This window comes from Eublepharis macularius, chromosome 18, assembly GCF_028583425.1.
Source record: "Eublepharis macularius isolate TG4126 chromosome 18, MPM_Emac_v1.0, whole genome shotgun sequence".
Taxonomy (NCBI): Eukaryota; Metazoa; Chordata; class Lepidosauria; order Squamata; family Eublepharidae; genus Eublepharis; species Eublepharis macularius.
In genome coordinates, this window is record NC_072807.1 from 8,091,125 (window position 1) to 8,110,196 (window position 19,072).

Here is a 19,072-nt window from a genome sequence, read left to right on the forward strand (position 1 = left end):
TGCGCAAAGGAAACAACAAAAGACAGCAAGAAAAAAGCCTTCATCAAATAAGAGGATGAAGAAGGAATGCATGTTTTGGAAAAACAAATGTGAGTTGACAATAAGACAGGTGAAAAGAGAATATTAGGAACATAATGCTAAAACATTAAGATGAAAAACATTTCTTTAGATATATCAGAAGCAGGAAACTGGCCAGGAATAGTGAAGGCTCAAATGACAAAGCAGTAGAAGGACTGCTAAAGACAACCCTGGGGGACTGTAGAAAAATTGAACTCTGCCTCATTTTTCATTCCAGAAATTGTGCAGCGTTCTTCCACATCCTTCTCAGGAAGGCTGTCAGAAGAAGTGAGTCAAAGAGAGGCGATGACAAATAACGTTTTAGGGCCAAAACTGATTATTTCTGAACACAAATGTGACATGTTCCTCTAAAACCGGACACCCAAAAGATTGGAAAGCACTAAACAGAACACTCATGTTTCAAAAAGAGATTAAGAGAAAATCCAGGAAATTAAAGGCCAAATGTCTGTTCTGGGTAAATTGGTGGAAATTGTTATGAAAGACAGAATTACTAAGTACATATAGGACTGGGCCCTACTTAGGGTTACCAGCCTCCAGGTGGGGCCTGAAGATCTCCTGAAATTATAGCTGATCTCCAGAGATCAGTTCCTTCAGAGAAAATATCTGACTTGGAGGGTGGACTCTATTACATTATACCCTGTGGAGGCCCATCCCCTCCCCAAATCCCACCCTTCAGAGGCTCCACCCCCAAAATCTCCCACAATTTCCCAACCCAGAGTTGGCAACCCTAGCCTTACTGAGGATGAATCAGCCTGATTTCCATTAAACCAAGTCCTGTTGCCAAGCATTTGGAATTTTAAAAAGTTGGTTACCAATTTGGACAAGAGTAGTATAGTAGACATAATATGCTTCAACTTCGAAAAAAGGTTTTGACAAAGTCTCTTACCAAAGGCTCTTGAGTAAACTTAGCAGTTATGGGATAAGAGGATGGCATCTCTTGTGGGTCAGAAACTGATTAAATGACAGGGAGAAGAAAGGAAGAGCAAGTGGACCATTCTCACGATGGAGGGAATTAAGCAGAGTATTGGGACAGCTGCTATTTAATTTGTTCATAAATGATCTGGAATTGAAGTGAGCAGCACAGTGGCCAAGTTTGCTGGTGACACAAAATTATTCAAGATGGTGTGCATGAAGGTAGATTGTGAAGAGCTCCAAAAGGATGTCTCCAAATTGTTGGACAACAATGTAACCAGTTAGGTTCCATGTGAATAATTGTAAAGTGGGTCAAAATTTGGAGTAAGGGATCCTAAGTTTAACTATAAATTGGTAGGAGCTGAATGAGCAGTGACTGACTAGGAAAGTAAGGTTACCAACCTCCAGATGGGGCCTGAAGATCTCCTGGAATTACAGCTGATCTCCAGACTACAGACACCAGGCTCCCTGGAGAAAATGGCTTCTTTGGAGGGTGGAGCCTATGGCATTCTACCCTGCTGGGGTTCTTGCCCTCCCCAATCCCATGCTCCACCCCCAGTCCCAGGCTCCTGTCCCAAATCTCCAGGAAATTCTCAGCCTTAAATTGGTAATCTGACAGGAAAGAGATCTTTGGGTTGTGGCGGGTAGCTCAGGGAAAACGTCAACTTAAATTGTGGCAGGAGTAGAAAAGACAGCTTCTACGCTAGGGATTTTTAGGAAGAGGGGCTGAAAACAAAACGGCCAGGATAGTAATGCTGTTACATATCTTGGATATAGGTTTATGATGTGGCCCATTTGAAATATCATGTAGTGTCTATAGTGGCTAGAGTGATGGACTAGGATCTAGGCAAGTCAAGTTCAATTTCCCGCTCTGCCATGGAAGCTTGCTGGTTGACCTTGGCCCAGTCACACACATTCTTAAAATAACTTACCTCATCTGATGAAGTGAGCTGTGGCTCACGAAAGCTCATACCCTACCACAAATTTGGTGCTACTGGACTCTTGCTCTTTTGTTACCTCACAGGGTTGTTGTAATGACAAAATGGAGGAGAGGAGAATGATGTAAGCTGCTTTGCTTCCCCGTTGGAGAGGAAGGCCAGGTATAGATGAAGTAAAATAAATAAAAAGAAAAGGATATTAAAGTGTGGGGAAAGGTGCAGAAAAGGGCAACCAAAATGTTTAAGGGGTTGGAACATGTTCCTTCCAAGGAAAGGCTAAGGAGTTGGGGGTGGGGCCTTTTTAGCTTAGAGAAAAGAAGACTGGGGGAGGGACATATTATGAAATGACGTGGCTTGGAGAAAACGGACAGGCAAAACTTTGTTCTCCTTCTCCCATAATACTAGAACTTGCAGGCATTTGATGATGTTGATGGGCAATACATTCAGGACTGACAAAATACACTTAAAAAGTAACAGCTTGTGGGATTCACGGCCGCAAGATGTGGCAATGGCCGTTAGTTGACTTTAAAAGGAGATAAGACCAATTTGTAGAGAATGTGGCTAGTAGCCGCTGATGGGACTAAAGATTAACTAGAACCTTCATGTTCAGCAGCAGGAACCGTCTGATGTCAGTGCTGGAGGGACAACAAGGGAGTCCTTGGGCTCTGTGCCCAGCTTGCAGGCCTTTCAGGGGCATCTGGTTGGCCAGTGTAGGAAACTAGATGCTGTTGGTCTGATCTAGCATAGCTACTCCTATTTCTTAATTGAGTCCCCTTATCAATAGTCTAGCCACTGTCCACTGTCACCCCACACAGAGTTTGAACCCTATTCTCACAGCCTTTATAAACTCTTTTGGCTACTGGTAGATGATGGATTTTTGTGCTGTTTCAGAAATAACCAGTTCGCATGTTGCTTGCTAACGGATTTTTTTTAACCTTTTCAAACAAAGCCACATCTTGGGTGTGTGTGTGTGTGTGCGCGCGCGCGCGCATTTTCTCCCATTCAGTGCTTCTGATCCTCCAAGTTCACTGTCTGAAATGTTGGCAGCACTTTACCCAGTGCCACTTTTTTATTTTCCCAAACATTTCCAGCATGTTCTTTTTTTTTAATAAAAGGAATACCTTGTATTTTATTGATAGGATTAAAAGCCCAATAAAAAGGAAAGAGAAAAGAGAAAGAAAAGAAAAAAGAAATAAAAAAGAAGAGAGAGAAAAGGATAAAAAGAAAATAAAAATTAAAGAAAACAACCAAAGAAAAATAATACATATTTCATCTTCCATTTTTCTCTACAACACCTATCATATCTTTACAAATTACAAACATATTTTGTAGTTTTGATACCTCCAGAGTTTTTTGTTTTCAATACTGCCCCCTTCTATTTTTCCCAAATTTATCTTCTTAGAAATCAAATCCACAAATCATCAGTTTGTTTTTTCTCATCTCATGCAGAAAGTCAATAAGGGGTTACTTAACCATAAAGCTAGACAATGTTTTGTTTCTGATATCATCATAGGTGTAGCATGTTCTCTGGATTCTCATCTTTGGCTAAGCAAGTGGCTCTTTGGAATACCACAAGGCTCTTTGGAGCACAATTCCCCTAGGTATGCTGAAGCCCTATGCTTCATGAAAGTGGGCAAGGTCCTTGTCCAGTGAGCCTTGTGGTTGGCAGGTGGTTTCCACCTGCCAGAGGAACAGGTAAGCTGCCATCTTAAGTTACAGGCCTCATACCAGGGATGGAAGCAAATGAGACTCTTCTGGTTGATGCAAACTGTGAGTGTGGCTCTTTATGAGCTGCAGAGTGAGTACCATTGCTCTAGTTCAGAGGTCCCCAACGTGGTGCCTGTGGGCACAATTTTGCCCACTGACACTTTTCCTGGTATCCACCAAGTGTTTTTAGAAAGTGGGTGGGGCCAGTTGGGGCTTTTGCAAGGCATGGCTTCTGATTTGCCATTGGAATATTGATTGACTGTGCAGATTTTTAAAAACATTTCTTTGGCTTCCATAGCACAACATTTTCACTGTGTGAGTAAAAGAAAGCTGTAGCAGCCATTTTGTTGCTGCACTTACCATACTGCATCAGAATTCCACATGTGCCTGCAGGCTCAAAAAGATTGGGGACCCTGCTCTAGTTAAATATGACTTTACGTGTAGACCAGAAACATGTAGTATGTCCAGTGTTTCTTTGGTCTGAATTCTCTGGCAAACGCTGGATTTGTTGATTTCATTCTACTATATCACCATATTGTGATGACATTTTAGCTACAGTTAGACCACAGACAGAAGTCTTGGAGAAATCATTCTACTTGCCTCCATATTATCTTCAGAACAACCCTGGGAGGTGTCAGGACTTGCCAGGTATTTCCCCAAACACTTCACTGCATCACTCAGGTGTATGAGTTAAAGGTGTTTTATTAAGGGTTAATGCCAGTATCAAGCTACTATGACAGTGGAATTGGCTGGAATGCCTGGAGCTAGTCAGGCACAATCAATTATAGGGTCATGTCCCCACCCCCAGTAGGATAGAAAGTCAGGAGTTTTGGCATGCAAGGCCTGGGAAGAAGGGAGGGGGGAGAAAGAGGAGTTTAGATCAGTCTCTGTGTTCAGTCTCTGGGAAGAAGCGGGGGAGGCAGGGAGGAGTTCATTCCAGCGTTGAAGTCCAGGTCAGGTTTCCCAGCTCGGCAGGAACTCATAAGCCAAACAACTCTCCTGTAATATAAGCAGTCAGCAATAGTGCACCAGAAATCAGACTCCCTTCTGCATGTACTCAGAGGCCTATTACTCTAGAGGCCTATTACTCTAGCAAGATACACCTGGATACAATCAATGCATGGCAGATATGCTGGGGCTTATCTGACAAGAGGTAGGTTAGGCTGAGACTGTGTAACTGGATCAGTAACCCAATGGACTTCCATAACAGAGGGGTGATTCGAACCTGGGTCTCACATATCCTACTTTGAAACTACACTCCATCTTGTGCTTGTTATGGCACATAAATATTTGTTGTGAGTTAATAAAACAATTTTAAAATGAGTCCTTTTTAAGGGCTGTTAAATGATAAAAACCTTTAAAATCCATGGAACTCCAGGAGTGCATCAGCAGCGGTCAACACCCAACCAGAAATCCCCTCTGAAACTACACTATATTGGCTTGTGGAGGGGCTGCTATTGCCACTCTATTGAAGGTTCTTCGATTGAAGCATGCAGAAGTTAGGTTGATTGCGTGATGGATATTATTTTCAGACCTATGCCTCTATGCTCTTGAGAAAGTTGTTAATGAAACATGTGGTTTAAATTGCTGGTCCACCATTGAGCAGGGACCAGCAGTTGTGCTCCCCCCAAGGAGGAGGTCCACTTTAGAAGAAAGTATGTTTACCTGAATGAACTCTCTTCCATCGGAGACCTACTTTAAATATTCCTTTTGTAACTATAGAAGGACTTGTACCTACAGAACTTTGAAAGCTCTTTATTTGTATAAGAGAAATACCTAATAGGAGAAGCTACAACAACTGTATATGTATGATATGATTCTTTACAGAACGACTTTTTGTATATTTATGGAATGGTCTGATGTTTGCATATTAATTACTCTTGTAAAGTATTCATTTCTCACTTTAGCCCACGTTGTGGTTCTTCCATTTTGTTTCCTTGGCTTCTAGCTACTGGGCTGCCTCTTTTGTTTCTTTTGTTGAACAGTAGCCAGCAGCCGGGTCTCGGTGCATCATGCAAGTCACATGGTAGGAAGTTGTCTGGTGGTTGCTGGCAGACCTGGTCCCAATTAGTCCTCCCTCAAAGGTCCAAACACCACTGGAAAGGTTCTTACTCCCTTCATCTGTCTTTTACTGACAGAAACCAAGCCTAGAATACTGTTATGGTTGCCTAGCAACAGCCACTGAGAGCATCTGGTTAAAGCTATAGGCTGTCCTTTATCATTTTGAAGTTTTTTATCCTATATGTTTTGGGATTTTTTTAGGTTTCAGATTTTTCTGCAAACCTGGGACATTTTTCAGGTGTGTAGGAAGATCTGTTTTGTCCATTCATGACCCAATCTCTGGATTTAAGTATCCTCAGGTCACGGCCACTTGGCTATTAGTATATAAGATTGGGACAGAGCCCAGGTGGTAGCAAGGCAACCAGCCAGAGGAGACACTGGTATTTCAACTCAGAAGATGTAGATTCCTATCACAAATTTTAGGGGGAAAGCAGCAAATAAATTGAATTTTCAAGGTAACAATGGACTATATCACCAGTCTATTCTAATAGTCTGCCATACATGTGAATGGTGTCGACATCAGTCTGATTGCCATTTCCTCAACAATTTCAAAAGAATGGTGCTCAACAATCCATCCCATTAAATGATGCGTCTGCCTGGAAAGTAGGGAACTGGTCCTCAGGTTAAGACTGAACGACTCGTGTTGTCAGCTCTGAGTCTTCCTTGATGAACAACCTTTTTTTTAATTTTGTGTTTGTAGGTTGAATTAATCCTGATTCAGATGAAAACCGAGGCATCTCTGGGAACAGCCCTTATCCCCAGTAGCAAATATAGTCACAGTGCAGAAGTGGACAAACAAGCCTTCATCCGCTCCATTGTCAGAAAAAGGAGGAACCTGCAGTGTCAACAAGGGCACTACCTTCATCCAAACAAGACTCACTGCTGCATTAAATGTCACAAAGGTATGAGCTAATATAAAATGGAGTGACATCTATTACTATTGCACATTCCATGTCTCCCTTTACTGAAAAATCTCCTTGTTTCTAAATGTGTACTTTTGAACTTTCTTTGCTGCAATTCAAATTATGATGGTGCCACCATTTGGTTGGATCTAATGATCCATCAATGGAAAGCTCTGGTGGCCACAGTTCTTTCCCATGTGCTCTTCTGGTCAGCACTCCTGTCTAACCCCAAGGAAGTTGATTTGTGGGGTTATGAAATCCATGTGGACTAAAAGCCATGCCGATCAGGAGGCTGTCTGGAAACTGGCTTGCTCTCTCAGGATAGAAGTCCTTTCACATGTCTATCAAAACAGATAGATAGATGTATGGAACTCCTTAGGAACTGTTATATTTTGGGTTTTGTATGGTTATGTTTTAAGTTAACGTGGAATAAATTTATTATAAAAACAAAACAAAAAAAACCAGATGCAGCCTTTGATCTGCAGTCATCTTGCTCTTGGGCAAAAGAATTTCCAGGGCTTTGGGGGGTCCAGAACCTTGAGAGCAGATTGGATAACTTGTCTGAGAGCCCATGGGGGTTGTTTCTTTGCCTTGGTATGACACTGAGTGTGTGTGTGTGTGTGTGTATGTGTACACACTAACTCATCAGCTCCCTTAGGGGCTGGTGTACAGAAACTGTAAGTTCCATTTAGTTGGCAACCATTTTCTGCCTTTATTTTCATTAGTCTGTGACCTTAGAGCCTCGCTATACTAGACACCTTACAGGGGGACGCTCAAGTGTACGGATACACAATGTTAGCTGGGAAGCATAGTTTAAATTTCACCTCTCTACACAGAGCTGGCAGAGATCCCTCCTCAGAGGGTTTGTTAATTTCATCCTCACCTCCTGAAGGAGAGGTGAAATTGACAGCACCTTCCCAAGATGAAGATAAAATTATCAAACTCTCTGAGGAACCATCTCCACTGGCTCTGTCTTTTTAAACTACCCTTTAAAATTACACTTCCCGGCTAACATTGCCTTTCCCTACACTGGCACGTTACCCTGTAAGATGTCTGCTGTAGAGAGAGACTCAGTCTCTGTCTGTATTTTTACCTTCAAATTCAGGCTTTAGAAATAAAGGTATTTAGTAGAGATCATTGCAACAGTTCTTCTTGCATGTCCTCACCACTGCATCCTCTTTGGGGCAATTGTTTCCCTGGGCAGCTATTCTGGTCCTAAGGTGTGTGTGTGTGTGGGGGGGGGCAAACATCCAGAGGTGGTAGCACACTGTGAAGAGAGAGGCTTTGTTTTAACACAGGAATATGAAGGGACTTTTATCCTGAGAAAGCTGGTTCCCAGGCAACCCAGCCATGTCAGCCTGGGCTCTGTAAATTGCCAGCTGCCTCTTTATTTCATGACAACTGTTCAGGGCTGGGCTCTGGCAGCTAGCAAGAAACATATATATTTTTTCCAGAACAGAGCCTCTTCCTCTCACATACTGTGAAACAAAATATAACCAGTAGGCAAGGTAAATGCAGTACCTGTATACACAAAACTGGGTTGGTTCACAGTTTCCCTCCAGCAAGGGGGCAGAGAGAAATGATCATTGCTTCCTCTGTGCCCCTGGAGAGGAGGGAATGGAAGGCTTTGGAAGGTGGATTCTCTGGCATTATACCCAGCTGAGGTCCCTCCCTTCCACAAACCCCACCCTCTCCAGATTTCACCCCCCTGCCCCAAATGTACAGGAATTTCCCTATATGGACCTGGCAATCCTATGGCCTCCACAGATGATTTGCAGCCAGCGCTATCAATAATCCAGAGTCATACAATGTGCCAAAAGCACAAAAAAGCACCAGAAAGCCAATAACTCTGTAGTCTATTTAGTGTGTGTGCGTGTGTGTCATATATAACACATGTGCGTTATATATGAAAATAAATTAGAAAGATAAACGAAAATGTAATTTTTCTAAATATTTCTATTCTTTTATGTTAAGCCAACACAAGGAAATGATTAAATACCAAGAATCTAACACAAATAAGGGAGATCCCATGAGAATAATAATTAGGTAAGAAGGGTCCACCCTTGGGAATGACTCTGGGTTGGGCCAGCTGGGCCATCCCTGAGTTCTACCACCCACCCAACCTCCTCTGCTGATCTGGCTCCATATTGGAAGCTGCCTTTTCCAGGTTTGCTTCAGGAGCTTTGCCTAGTAAGCAGACCTCCAACTGGTACCAAAGTAAATGAGGAACCAGGATTTGACTTGGAGGCTGGAACTCAAGAGCATTTTCCTTCCTTCTCTTCCAAACTGCACAAAGACATTAATTTATGTTTTCCATGTTTCTCAAATAAGTCCCCCCCCATTTTTCAAAACAATTAGATCTCTGTCTTGCTTTCTTTTTTTTTAAGACCTGAAGGGATTAATGGGAACAGACAGAAGAAACCTTTTTTGCATGATGTGAATAGAAACATAAAGATGGCTGCGTGACATGAAAACTAACTAAAACCAGAAGTCAAAACGTTGTATCAAATGAATTGTTCAATAAAGGGTTGTCAACAAAATAACTAAATCTCAGGGCATTAAAGTGCTTGTGCATTTGAAACATACAAAAATATATTGCACAATTTCATTCACAGACAAGACACCGAACAAGCCTCTGTATTTCACAATCGCTTTAATCTTAACATAGCAGGAAAGAATTTTTACTCAAATCTTTAAAGTGATAGTGCAGATATAATACATTCATAAGTACGACTGCTATATAAAAAGCTAACTGTGTTCCAGACAACTCACTTCCTACTCTGGTGTGCCTCCCGATGGCAATGCTGTGGAGGGAAGCCCAGAAGAGGCAGCCCGTCCCTCTGAGAGCATGTTGTGGCAGGAAGCCCAGGTCAGGATCAGAAGCAGAGCAGGTGGCAATGCCCTCCCCCTGCCTTCATGCAGCTGGGATCAGCAGTAGAACCGATGGCAATGCCAGCACCCCACTTTCACCCAGCTGGGATCAGGAGTAGAGCAGGTGGCAATCCTTGCACTCACCATCACCAGCTGGGATCAAGAATGGAGCAGGTGGCAATGCCCATCCCCCCTTCACCCAGCTGGGATCAGGAGCAGAGCAAGTGACAATGCCCACCCCCCACCTTCATCCAGTTGGGATCAGGAGTGGAGCAGGTGACAATGCCCACTCTCCCTTCAACCTGCCAGGATCAGACACAGACTAGGTGGCAATGTCCGCCCCTGCCTTCACCCAGCTAGGATCAGGCATGGAGCAGGAGGCAATGTCCAACCCCTCTTCACCTGGCTGGGATCAGGAGACGAGAAGGCAGCAATGCCCGCCCCCCTTCACCCAGACAGAATCAGGTGCAGAGCAGGAGACAATGCCCGCCTCCCCTTCACCCGGCCAGGATCAGGAGTGGAGCAGGTGGCAATGCCTGCCTGCCCCTTCACCCTGCTGGAATCAGGTGCAGAGCAGGATACAATGCACGCCCCCCTTCACCTGGATGGGATTCGGAGCAGAGCAGGTGGCAATGCCTTCCCCTTGCCTTCACCCAGCCAGGATCACGCATGGAGCAGGAGGCAATGTCCAACCCCTCTTCACCCAGCCAGGATCAGGCGCGGAGCAGGCGGCAATGCCCACCCTCACTTCACTCGCTCAGGATCAGGAGCAGAGCAGGTGGTAATGCCTGCCTGCCCCTTCACTCTGCTGGAATCAGGCGTGGAGCAGCTTGCAATGCCTGCCCCACTTTACCCAGCCAGGATCAAGCATGGACCTTTTGACTTTTTGGTGCTGAAAGATTTTGTATGTATGGTAAGTTGCAATTAATTGATAGCATTTGTATTCTTTGAATCTTTAACCATTTATTGTAAGCATTTGTTTTATGATACTAGTGGTGGAGTCATTAACCGCCCCTGAAGAGGTTTCAATGAAACATCAGGAACCTTGCCAGCCTGAATATCAGGTGGGCAGGCTATGTCCTCTGGGCGTACCAGTCTGCATTTGACCACCTAAAGGAAACAAACAGAACATGGAAGAAAGAAAAGATTAATGGAATTAAATAATTTAGAGAACTGAGTTACTCTCCTATTTACCTGGACTTTCTTGCACCTTTTGAATCTGTAGTATCTTTTTCATTGTTCTGTTCATTCTATACTGGTATTGGTCTCATATGATTTGGAATGGTTGTTAACGGTTTTTGATTATGGTATTTATGGTAATTATTTCACTTGTTTATTGGATTTATTCATATGGTGTAACACATTGTTGTAAATTAGCAAATTGTTTTTGCCTTCATTTGTGGTTCACCTTGGTTGGTATTGTATTATACTGTTGAAGGTGCCTCCATTTTCTGGTTTGGAATCATATATGGAGCATGAGGCGATGCTTGCTCCCCTTCACCCGGCCGGAATCAGGTGCAGAGCAGGAGGCAATGCCCGCTCCCCCTTCACCCTGCTGGAATCAGACATGGAGCAGGAGGCAATGTCTGCCCCTTCCTTTACCTGGCCGGGATCAGTCACGGAGGAGGAGGCAATGGCCCACCTGCCTGCCCTCCCCTTTCTAGGGCCCATTGTATTTTTTCCCACAACGGCTTTGTTACTAGTTTATAAAATATTGTGAACTGTCCTCCTATGCTTGAAACAATCCAAATTGGTCCTTGACTCCTTCTCAGATGATATGACTTCAACTGTGTCCATGATGGGTAATCCGATTTATTGTCCCCGTTTCCAAAATTCTTTCTCAGAGTAGTGACAATTTAATGCGATTTCCACAGAATCAAAAATATCGCATCCTCATCTCCTCAGGCAAAAGGCTTTGGATACACTATATTTAGTTATTTTGTTAACAATACTCTTAGAGGCTTATGTAGTATTTTGAGTAAATTGGAAATGAACACAACCTACCTGTTATGTTGTTGAAATGAGTAGAGAACTTTGTTAGATATATAATAAAAGCTTTGTAAATGATTGTATATACACGTACTAAAACCTGTTTGTATTATCAAGATCTTTATTGAACAATTAATTTGATACAACGTTTTGACTTGTGGTTTAGTTAGTTTTCACGGCTTGTTGTTTTCAAAGGTCTGGTATCTTGTTTGAATGGAGTCACCTCACCTGCAGATATACTAGACAGGCTCTCTACTAACATGATAATGTTACAATCTTTAGAACTGAGAGCCCAGTTTAAGCAATACACTTGATACACACATTCTAGGGTTGCCAAAAGGCCTGGAGGAAAAAATGTTATTTACCTGGTGATGCAATCAACCGTCATCCCAGGAAAAGCTTGAGTTGTCCATTTCCACACATTTTTAAAGGGGCAGAAAGTTTTTCTCCAGGCCTGTTCGCCACGATAATTGCATATTTAGGAAGTGAGAACCCAGTTCAGGCAAGACTCTTGGAATATACAATCCCACAAGGGTAATTTATTCTTCCCTGCCTGATGTCACACACAAATAATAACAACAACATTCAATTTATATTCTGCCCTTCAGGACAACTTAACACCCACTCAGAGTGGTTTACAAAGTATGCTATTATTATCCCCACAACAAAACACCCTGTGAGGTGGGTGGGGTGGAGAGAACTCCTAGAAGCTGTGACTGACCCAAGGTCACCCAGCTGGCTTCAAGCGGAGGAGTGGGGCATCAAACCCGGCTCTCCAGATTAGAGTCCCGGACCCTTAACCTCTACACCAGACTGGCTGTTTGCTTGAAAACTGCACTAGAGGGAGACTCTATTTTCCTCAGAGTTCCAACTAGCCAACAGAGAACCCCACCTACAGATTAAGAAGGAAACTTGAACCAGTACTTAGAAACAATGTTGTTAGTTTTCTCTATTTCTTCAATCTGTGAAGCTAATTTTATCTGGAAGAGGGGGGGTCTTTTGCAAGCTCTTGAGGTTTCTGAATATATCAGAAATGGAAGATTATTGAAAATTCTGACCCCAAAAAAGGGAAATCAAAGACTAAGACAATCATTTTCCGTTTCATCATCTTCTGTTCCACCCTCCTCACTTAGGGTCTACACGTTACTTTTTAAATGAGTTCTCCATGGAACCAACCCATGCTTCACGCAGATGCATGTCAGCTCCGGGGATTGGCTTCTGTTAAGAAAACAAGAGTGCAAATGGACTCAGAAAGCTGCCCCGGGGAGAGGGGGAGCTCCTGCCTTTCTCCCATTCCGCCCCCCCATGCAAAAACAGTGTGGAGGGGAGATGTTTTTCCATTGCTGGGCCACATGGAGGTATTTTGTGCACATGTGGCAGCAGAAACAGGAAAATTCTCCCCCTCCTGCACTGTTTTTGCACATGGAAAAAAAAACCTTGGGAGAAAACCAAGAGCTCTCTCTCTCCCAGCAGCAGCTTTCCAAGCTCATTTGCACTCTCATTTTTTATAGAAGCCAGTCCCTGGAGCTGACATGCATCTGCACGAAACACAGGTTGGTTCTGCAGAGAAGTCATAAAAGAAGTAACACGTCGAATGACTCTAAGCATTATTCATTAAGGAATGCCTTAGGGGTGGAAAAAACAAGATAACAGGACAGCCTACACGTTCATCCTGAGCAGAACTTTATCCTAGGGGAAGTCAGCGCAGTACATTCAAGCTTATTTCTAGCTAGGGTTGCCAACATCTAGACTGGTCCTGGAGTTCTCCCAGAATTATAATGGAATGGCAGTTGCCCCTCCCCCTCTTCTCCCTAACTCCACTTTCTCCAGGCTCTGCCCCAAATCACTACTTTTCCTAACCCAGAGTCTGGCAGCCCTATTTCTGGCCACCCCTCCCCCAAACCCTGAGATCTGTAGTCCTGTAATGAGGTTCAGGAACTCTAATGAAGAACTCCCTGAACTGGATGGCCCAGGCAGGCCAGGGCTGCAAAGGCAGGCAACGGCAAGCCACCTCTGTTAGTCTCTTGCCTTGAAAACCTCAGCAGTAGTTGCCATGAGGCAGCTAGGACTGGATGGAACTTTCTTCCACCACCACCAATGAAGAACACTCAGCACCACTCCAAAAGTATAGTTCCAGGGATGCTTGGAGGGGAAGTTGCAATAGGTAAATTATTTTCCCAATTAAAGTTAAAGTTGGAAAGTAGCCTTTTCTGTGGGTAGGCAAATGCCTTTTAAGTGTGAGCTAGGACAACTGGGGCAGGTTAATTAGAAGCAATTCAGAGGCCAAAGCCTGTTTGTTTTGCTGAACCGCTCGCTCCTTACCCCTTCGGTTTTAAGTCAGAGTGACAATTCTGATCTACCCCCTTGGGTCTCTCATTAAGCCATGACTTTCCCCCTCTTCTCTGCGTCTGCATTTATGGATCGCTCACAGTGGAGAACCTTCCCCATTACCTCTTTTATTGTCCATTATATAGTGTGCCTGGAGCTATGGCCAGAATTTTACCTGCCACAAATGCATGTTCTGAAATAGAGAAGATTGTGATTTTGTTATCAAACATTGATAACCATGTATCTTACAGAGTCTCTCAGTTTGCACTTGCAGCCAAAAAGATTAGATCCAAGGTGGTACTGAATGGGATGGTTTCATGATTTCTGGGATAGCTGGGTCTATTGTATTATTTTATTTAATACTTTTAAACTATGATATTAGATGTAACTGTTTTTAGCTGATGTTATGTATGGTTTGGAAAATTTGTGATGGCCTATGGCTATAGTCAATAAGTTTATTCTACTTACCCCTATTTGGAAATTCCTTTGCAGGTACTTACGTTGCACAACATTGTGCAAGTGAAGATCAAACAACCAGATGTGCAACGTGCCCAGAGGGAGCCTACATGTCTCGGGAAAATTTTGCAGGAAAATGTCGTGGGTGCCAGCATTGCCGGTCAAGTAAGTCCACCTGAAGAGCAGCAGGAGGAGTAGCAGCTTTGGGAAGCTTGCGAGTTGACTGAGGAAAGGGGTTGGGCAGGGGAAAACATGTTCTCTGGGACCACAGGACAAGAATGTAAAGAGATTAAAGAGAGCCGTGGTATAAATGTAAACCTACTAAGAGTTCTTGGCATAAGATTTCTTACAACAACAACAGCAACAACATTCGATTTATATACCGCCCTTCAGGACAACTTAATGCTCACTCAGAGTGGTTTACAAAGTGTGTTGTTATTATCCTCACGACGAACACCCTGTGAGGTGGGCGGGACTGGGAGAGCCCTAAGAAGCTGTGACTGACCCAAGGTCACCCAGATGGCTTCCAGATGAGGAGTGGGGAATCAAACCCAGCTCTGCAGATTAGAGTCCTGCCACTGTTAACCATTACTCCAAACTGGCTCTCTTCCCAAATTATATTACAGAGCTAGAAAAAGTAGAGGAGATGGCACCCAAGATAACTAAGGTTTGGAGCATTTTTCTTATGAGAAATGGTGGAAGAGTCTTAACTACGACACCAAACTGGCTCCAGCTAAGAAATGTTTCAGACTTTTTTATATTCCACTTTGCCCAAGCACAAGAATAAGAATAAAACATTTTTTTTAATTTTTATTTTTGAATTTTTTAACAATATGCAATAGTAAAAAAACCCAAATATATAACCATATAACTATATAAACATGTGCTCGAGACAGCGTATCAATTGCCTTGGCAGTATTTACAATATATGTGGTAAAGACAACGAAAGAATATAAAATGTAATAAATTGCTATAACTTTGAGATTGTCAGGTATTGACTTCAAGTATTTGTTTTGCTTTTCCATATAGTCCAGAAAAGGCCACCATTTCTCATAGAAATTGGATTGGAAGTTCTGGTTCTCAGTGGTTGAGATGCGGTCTGTGATTTTCTCCATTGTGAGAAATTCCCATAATTTATTAATCCAAGGCTGTATTGTGAGTGGGACTTTGGATTTCCATGATTTTGTGATTATGGCTTTGGCCACACTGATCATAATTGAAATCAGATCTTTTCAGATTATGAGGATGTCCTCATTTCCCTACAAATTAAGAAAAACAAGTTCAGGACGTGGTTGAATGGCATACCCAGTTATTTTCCCAATCATGTTGAAGATCAGGCTCCAGTAACGTGAAATCAAAGGGCAATTCCACCAACAGTGGGGAAAAGAGCCTGTTTGTTTGCAGCCACGGCAGCATTGTGGGTCGTATGAAGGATTTATGTCGTGTAGCTTGAGTGGGGTTAGGTACCACCTGTGCATGATTTTTCTGAAGGTTGTTCTGATATTAATAGCATTAGCGGAGCATATTTTTGAGGACCAAATTGGTGCCCATTGTGAGTCGGAAATAATTGTGTTGCAGTCTGACTGCCACCGAAGCTGATAGTTTCCTTTTTTACTCCACTTTTGGGAGTTTAGGATTTTATAAAGAATAGATATGAGACCTTTTTCTTTTTTACTACGAGAAATTAACAGTTCTTCAAAATCAGTATGAGGTTTTTTTTTTTTTCTTTTTAATAAATTTTTTATTACAATTAAACCATACAACATACAAACAAGCACCTATGAATCTAAACCTTAACCATTACAAAACTATTTTGATACAGGAGGGAGTTAGATATATACAGTCAAGTATTATATAATTTAACAAGGCATATAAATTAAAGCATAAAAGTTCTAGAGAGAGTAATTGTTTGAAGTATTTTTGATTTAGGCTGAATATTATTTGTATCAACATATTCAAAAAAAGGAAGCCATTTCTCCATAAACTTGGAGTTTGCAGGAAACTGTTCAGCTATGTATAAGTCGTTATGGATTTTTCCATAATAAAGTGATTCCATACTTTTTCAAACCATGAATCTATGGAGGGTGCATGATCTTTCTTCCAGACCAGCGCTATTTCAGTCTTTGCTACTACTAACAGAGTTGCAATCAATTCTTGTCTAATCTTAGGTATAGGTAATTCTTCCCACTGATCTAAAAAAAGGATTTTAGGGTCGAAGGGAACTTCATATCCTGTAATAGTTTTGATCGAATCAATTACTTTCTCCCAATAACTTTTAATGATAGGGCATCCCCACCAACAATGAGCAAACGTGCCCATCTCTCCGCAGTTTTTCCAGCATTTTGGGGAAGCTGATGGGTATATATAGGATAGTTTCTTAGGCGTGAGATACCACCTATGAATAATTTTAAACGTTTGGAGCTTAGTTAAAGTAACTTTTGATTTGAATATAGATGAAGTCCAGATCTTGTTCCATGTCTGAAGTGATTGTTCTACATTGCAATCTTTAGCCCAGCTAGATTGACAAGGAATTTGCTTTTTGTTCTGTGTGTTCAATAATGTAGTGTATAATATGGATATCATTCCTTTTTTTTGAGTTGTATAAGATCGTAATATCATTTCAAATTCCGTCAAGGGAGTTTTCATTATTGATTTTATACCTATTTGTTCCATCATATTTTTAATCTGTAAGTATCTAAACCACACTAGATTGTGCTTTAATTTGTCTTCAATTTTTGATTTTTCCATCAGGCCTGAACTTGTAGCAATATCAATTAACCTTGTCATTTTAGCCTGTTGGAATAGTTTTATAAAATCTGATTCTTGACCTGGAGGAAACCAAGCTTGATTAAGGAATGAGGAAAATCTGGATTTTTCTGGGATGAGTTTAGTTTTGAATTTATCCCATATCTGCAAAATTGCTGATAAAAACATATTTTTGTTAATGCTTTGGGGTCTGTTTATTTGTTTGTTCCATATTAAATCATTAAAAGAGAATTTGTTTAAATAAGTATTGAAGAGGGTGAGCCATTCTGCTGTAGTTTCCACGGAGATGAGTTGGAGTAAGTTTAGGAGTCTAATTGCTGCTTGGTATAGATTCAAATCTGGATAATTAAAACCTCCATCTTTAGATTTCCTTCTCAACGTGGAAAATGCTATCCTTGGATGCTTGTTTTGCCATAAGAAACTATTAATCATTGTTTGCCATTGGATAATTAGTTTTATAGGAACTGTTACTGGAATTGCTCTAAAAATAAAGAGAAATTTGGGTAATATAAATGATTTTGTTAAATGGAACCTATCATACCAGTTAAGTTTTAGCTTGTTCCAATTAATAATTTCTATTTTAATTTGGTTTGCTATTCTTTGGTGGTTTAATTTAATGAGATCGTTTAAATTGGGAGTAATGTTGATGCCAAGGTAAGTAAGATAATTTGAAGCCCATTGATATTTATACTGTTTACAAATTAGTTTTTCAGTAGTTTTAGAGAGATTAAGAGAGAGAATTTGTGATTTTGCTTGATTTACAACTAGGCCCGATATAGTACCAAATTCCGTTAGCAGGGGGTGAAGATGTGTCAATGAGGTTGTTGGGTTAGTTAAATAGATTAACATATCATCAGCGAAAAGCGAGATTTTATAAGATCTACCTTTAATGGGGATTCCAAATATATTTTCATTTTCCCTTAATGCAATTGCAAAAGGTTCCAAAGCTATGGCAAAAAGCATGGGAGATAGCGGACAACCCTGTCTAGTGCCTCTGTTAATTACAATTTCTCCTGAACGTAAACCGTTCAATCTAACGTTAGCTGTAGGTTGCAGATATATAGCTCCTATGGTGTTTAAAAATTTTTCACCAAAGCCTAGGAATTGAAGGGTACTACTTAAATATTGTTTCTCAACCGAATCGAAGGCTTTTTGAATATCTAATGAGAGGAACAGTGCTTCAGTCTTATTGTTTTTGCAATGCTCAATTAAATTTAACGTTTTATATATATTATCTGTGATTTCTCTTTTGGGTATAAAACCTGCTTGATTATTATGAATATATTTGCTTATAAATGAGTTTAAACGTCGAACTAGGATTGATGTAAATAATTTATAATCATGATTGAGAAGTGATATTGGTCTATATGATTCAGCTTTTGTTGGGTCTTTCCCTTGTTTATGTATAACTACTATATCGGCCATGTTCCAAGTAGGAGGTAGTTTACATTCATCCAAAACTAAATTGCAAGCATTAGTTAGATGTTGAGCTAGTAACATAGCATATTTTTTATAAAACTCTGATGGGAATCCATCAGGTCCCGTGGCTTTATTGTTTTTAGCTGACTTAATTGCTTCTAGGGTTTCCTGCAGGGAGATAGGTTTTTCTAAAAGTAATCTATGATTTTCTTCCAATTTCTTTACATTTTTGAGTGAGTGTAAAAAATCCATAATCTTAATTTGTTTGGGGTTTGTTGATGAATACAGATTCATGTAGAATTTTTTAAATACTTGCAAAATCGTTTGGGAATCATGACAATTTGTTTTATTTTCATCTTGAAGTAGATGAATATTATTTTTCAGATTCTTCTGTTTTATTTTATTCGATAGAAATCTTAGGGCTTTAGGGGTATTAAACCAATATCTTTGTTTAGATTTAATTAAACTTCTATGTACATTATTACTGTCAATCGTTTCTAAAGCTTTACGTTGGGTAGTTAATTTTTGGTATATTTTCTTGCTTCCTGTCAATTTATGTTCTTCCTCCAAATTTTTAATTGAGTTTACTAAATCCTGTCTATGTTTTAATTTTTCTTTGTTTATACTCGCTGAGAGCGCTATAAT

General features: G+C 41.1%; 1 protein-coding gene across 2 annotated transcripts in view; it reads left to right on the forward strand.

Moving 5' to 3' along the window:
• Positions 1-19,072, forward strand: part of LOC129345538 (tumor necrosis factor receptor superfamily member 1A-like) — a 59,588-nt gene that overhangs the window by 8,485 nt on the left and 32,031 nt on the right. For both annotated transcript variants that reach the window (XM_055002736.1, XM_055002737.1), the window contains exons 2-3: positions 6,397-6,598; positions 14,279-14,407. In XM_055002736.1, the coding sequence (XP_054858711.1) occupies positions 6,397-6,598; positions 14,279-14,407 (331 nt within the window). The remainder of the gene's footprint in view (positions 1-6,396; positions 6,599-14,278; positions 14,408-19,072) is intronic.